The 4,903-nt window shown below is 40.9% G+C and overlaps 1 protein-coding gene across 4 annotated transcripts; it reads right to left on the reverse strand.

The window, feature by feature from the left end:
* Positions 1 to 966: 966 nt before the first annotated feature.
* Positions 967 to 3,271, reverse strand: LOC148880014 (uncharacterized). Of its 4 annotated transcripts, none has more exons than XR_016104421.1 (4): positions 2,725 to 3,239; positions 2,354 to 2,445; positions 1,518 to 2,002; positions 967 to 1,315 (listed from the first exon to the last, which is right to left on the reverse strand). XR_016104421.1 is itself a non-coding variant. In XM_088961807.1 (4 exons), exons 1-4 carry the CDS (start codon positions 2,969 to 2,971, stop codon positions 1,265 to 1,267), a joined length of 435 nt encoding a protein of 144 aa, XP_088817933.1. In that variant the 5' UTR covers positions 2,972 to 3,239; the 3' UTR covers positions 967 to 1,264. The 4 variants fall into 4 exon arrangements, 2 of the variants coding, with proteins under 2 accessions (XP_088817933.1, XP_088817935.1); XM_088961807.1 differs by having other exon boundaries at positions 1,518 to 1,562; XR_016104422.1 differs by lacking the exon at positions 1,518 to 2,002 and having other exon boundaries at positions 2,534 to 3,036.
* Between the last annotated feature and the right edge of the window lie 1,632 nt (positions 3,272 to 4,903).

A 4,903-nucleotide genomic window follows, 5' to 3' on the forward strand; every position in this document is an offset into this window, starting at 1 on the left:
TGGGTTTGAGTTTTTTGACCTTCAAGCTAGGTTTAGGCAAAAAAGCTTAAGGCTAAACCAAACTCAAGTTGGATTTGAGTTGAGGCCTCAAGTAGTTTAAACTTGACCCAACCCAATTTTATCAATATGTTCTACATGTAAATTGGGCTATAAAGCTCAATATGCTCAAGCACAAGTCCAGCTCAAGATGTTAGGTTAAGCTATGGTTAGGCCTAAGTTGGTAAACTTAGACCTGTGTTAATAAACTATCAATAAGTATTTTCATTCTATTTTTGTTATATATTAATAAATTATCAGTAATTATTGAAAATTACCAGTATTTTTTTCTCTTACCAACCTAAGCTTAACCCAAGCTTTAATCCAGGATTGGATGTATTAAGTTTTAGAGCCTAATTTCTGAGTAGAATATATTGATAATATGTAGATATATATATCACAAAATGTTAGATGGGTTCAAATTAGTTGAATTGGACTTGGGCTACCCAAGCCTAATATTAAGCTTGAATTTTTCGATCTAAACCCAACTTTAAGTTGAAAATTCAAGCCCAACCTATACAAAATCTTTGATTGAATTGGATCAAGATTGAACCTACACAAATTACACACTTACACCAGTTATTTTAATAAAACATGTGCATCGCACGGGTCAAATAAATATCACCACACCCCAAATATCACATTTATTTTGGGGCCCCACCACCTCGATCCCTCTTTTTCTTTGTCAAATAAATGTGTACACGTATAAATACAAAATAAATAGATAACTTTATATGATTACACGTGTATTTGTTGATATTGCTGAAAAGGCCAACTGAGTGGTGCTCGGTTGGTATTTAGTCTGGGTATTCCAGAAGCAACGAGCCCCACTATCGGGTCCCACCACCATACCTTTAAGAAAGAATAGTGGAGGCAAAAGGCGATGATTCCATACCAAAAAAAAATTCATGATCATGCAACATCAATATATGCTTAAAAATAACCTAATCTCCTTATCTTCATTTCGTAGTGATAATAACATAACATAAAGGAATCTAGATTAATTAAATAATTTATTTACAACAAAAAAGCACCATACAAGAAATCACAAAGAAAATGAAAAATAACCAAAAAGAAAAGAAAAGAAAAGAAATCTAGGGGTTTTTTTTTCCTAATATAAATCATTAATAATTAAACCATCAAATACCAGTCCAATAGATTTCTCTCCCGGTTTCGTAGGATCTTTCCCAAAACAGCAACGCATTTGGTTCTGCAGTCTGCAGCACTCTCAAGTAGCAACAACCTTATCACCTTTTCTATCTCCAATCTGTGGGACCACCTGTATTTATAAAAGACACGTAAGCTAAACTTTTTTTCGAAGAAAATATCGAATCAACGTTCAACGCTGCCGCAAGACTCAAAAGAGAGAGAAGAGACGAGAGGTCCGTAGATATTTCACAGTTGTACTCACAATAATATAAGGGCAATTTTTTGCTCTGAATATCAATAAAAAGTAATAATTAACTTTTTGGGAAAAATACCATAAAAGGGCATTCGCACTGTTCATTGTCTTCCCCTCTCTCTGCCTGTATTCATGCCAGCCATTTCAACGGGTAAAGGGCAGCCCGTGTTGGCTTCATTCCCTGCAAATCCAGCACCTAGGCCGTCGTCTCCAGACGCCAGCCCGCGTTGGCTTCATCGTCTTCCTCTTCTTCTGCCTGTATTCATGCCAGCCATGACGGATACTGTCTCAAACATTTCCGATTCGGCCATGGTCGGAGTGGACAAGACCAAAGAGCAGGTTCGTTTGTTCCTTTTTCTATCTACGCCGTCTGATCGATAAGAAAGCAAGATGATCGGTACCGGCGATAATCAGCAGCAGCTGGGTGATAGTAACAGAAGAGGCAGTGGTAGAAACACAGGCAACACCGGTCTGGCGTCACTAATGCAGGCAACACCGGTCTGGCGTCTGGAGACGACGGCCTAGGTGCTGGGTTTGCAGAAGCCAACGCGGGCTGTCGTTTACCTGTTGAAACGGTTGGCATGAATACAGGCAGAGAAAGAGGAGGACCATGAACAGTGCGAATGCCCTTTTTCGATATCTTTTTCCAAAAGCTATCTTATTTTAATTATTTTATAAAATAATTATTTTTCATGCCAGTTGGAAGGTGAATGGGGAATTATAGCTCACTGAATCTGATCGTGATCTGATCTAATGAGTTGGGTGGTCAGTCGGGACACGTGGAAGCCAGAGATACTTGCTGTACGTACGATATACACGAGTCCTATTCCTAAGCTAATCTTGTGCGAATCAAAATGATAGAGTACAGAACGGCCTACGTTGGAGAGTATTACACATTACTTGCTATTTACTAACCTGATCTTGAGATGCATCGTACGGTTGTGATGACCTTCTTTGAGTATTCACGTCCGAGCTAACAACGTTCGTGATATTTGGTTGAGCAAGATCTACGCAAAGAGAAGTCAAACAGCATTTCATCCTCCAGATTCAAAAATAATGGCGAAAAGAGAAGAACAAGAAGGGTCGGTTCATTACACAAATATCTCTAGGGCATATTGGTTATTCAAGTTAATGTCTTCGTTCATCTGGCTCCGACCTCCGGCTAACATACACCGGAAGTGGAGTCGGAGTTCCGGTACATGATGGAGGAAGTGCAAAAGCTTTCAGTAATACATTCGAGGGTGCCAAGGTAAAGGAGGGCAGAAAAGATAAGGAGAAACATATACCATGGTGGAAATGCACAGTTTTCCTTGTCTTTTTCTTGCTTTCTAGATCGCAAGTCGACTCAGAGCTGTCGGGGAGGTAGCGGTCGAGGGGAAGACGAAGATCAGTGGCATACATTAACAGGGAGCAGCCACCATTTTCAAGCATGGTTTGAACGAAGGCCGCTTCAATGGAATTAAGGAATTTGACGTGCTTCTCGTTGGTCCAAAACCCGGCGTGATCACCGGTCTCCTTCAAATCCATCGACATTCGACACCGGAAAACCGCTGGACAGAGATCTAGAGAAGGAGAGGAGAGGAGGTGGCTATTAATGCAGAGAGCTAGTTTTGGGGGATTTTCGGGGTTATAAATAAAAGTGGTGGTTCGATGATATTCTTTTGTCCCTCCTCTTTGCTTTCTTTTTCCCTTTTTCTTCCTTTTGGGGCCGTGGTGGGGGAAAAATATCTGGGAGTTGGGGTTGAGTTTGGAGTTTGGCGAGTTTGAAAGATATTTTCAAGATAGAGATCAGAAGACTCCAAAATTCCCCCGAAGGCTGGAAATAAATATAAAATGAAGTTGGTGATTTGGGTACATCCAGTTTCCGATAAACCTCAGCCCACGGGAGGCCCTTTTTGAAAATGACAAGATTATCCTTATAAATAAATTTTGGACATTTTTTTTAAATATTCTTATGGTTTAACTAATTGACTGATTCTATTTTTATTATTTATAATTTGTTATGACATCATTATTTAGTATTAATAGAAAAAATAAAATATTAAATTTATTCTTTACTATTCTTCAATTTTTCAAAATAAAACTCAAATGTTAAAAATTGAGATCGGGAAAATGAAGTAAAGGCAAATAAGACTGCAAATGACAATCAGAAAATGGTCAGTATTCAGGTTACAATGGAAAGCGGTTGTACAGGCTGCAATATCTATTCATTTGTTTCAGCCACTCCTGTACAATCGACTTGATTCCATAAGTCATATTAAATGGCGATGAAAATTTTAGACCCACCTATCTGAATTCTGAAATCCATAGTCAAGTAGGGACAGAGAACGTGAACAATCCGAAGCTGTGTGGACCTGATTGGGGGACCACCTACCAGAAAATGAGAAAAGAAAAGTGAGGATGGGGGAGGTTGAAAATTGGAAGAGAACAGGGGCAGTTTGGAGCAGGGGAGAATGTGCGAACTGCAAAGCTGCTCTGAGAACATACGTCACGGCCCACAGAGATGTGTATGCAATTTCCATTAAATGAATTTGAAGTTTAATCAACATAAGGAATAACATAGTTCTTATACTAAGCTATTCTAAAATTTGGCTTCTGTGGATGAAAGTATAATCTCAAAACCTCTCATTCTTACTGATGTGCAAAATTATTCTTTTATAGATTCTATATCTCTGAATTCCAAATCATGCTAGATGAGCATCCTACCAGGTTCAATTCATTTGCAAGAATTTGAAGCAAGTCTCTTGGGTTACTGGATAACCTCAAAATGGGGACAGTAAGGATGATTCGTGATGAAGTAAAATTTGGTCCGACCTCACAGTTATGCGATACATGGCAAAGGCAATAACTCGACACAAAAGCAAGCTTAAGGCACGAGCACCAAGGGGAGAAACCAGCGGTCCGAACTCCCTACTAGGGGCCCGAACTCACCCTTGGCCCCAAACTAGAAAGTAATTCGAACTGGTCTGCCTTGTAACAGTTCGGGACATACTTCGCCGAACTGGCCTACCTTGTAACAGTTCGGGATACACCTCACCGAATTGGCATGCCTTGTAATAGTTCGGGATACACCTCGCCGAACTGGCCTTCCTTGTAACAGCTCGGAATACACCTCGCCGAATTGGCCTGCCTTGTAACAGCTCAGGATACCCCTCGCCGAACTGACCTTCCCTATACATACCTCTGAACTCAAGACTTCGCCTCGCTCACCACTCCACCACATCACCTTTAGGGCACCAAAACCAAACAAACCATACTACGCCTGACACCGAGGAAGTCCGTACCCGAGGGCGCCGCACCCGATTGACTTGGGATTTGACGCTTGACGGCCGCACTCTAAACGGCCACTTGCCACTGCCTCCTGACACCGCCATCTGTAGTTAGAGAGACGGTTAGGCAGTGACGGTTTTGTCCCAGCAGAAAGGACGACGCCCGAATTGACAGACGCAAGGGTAATCATACCCG

The sequence above is a fragment of the Nelumbo lutea genome, chromosome 1, assembly GCF_056320005.1.
Source record: "Nelumbo lutea isolate HS-2025 chromosome 1, American lotus-T2T, whole genome shotgun sequence".
NCBI lineage: Eukaryota > Viridiplantae > Streptophyta > Magnoliopsida > Proteales > Nelumbonaceae > Nelumbo > Nelumbo lutea.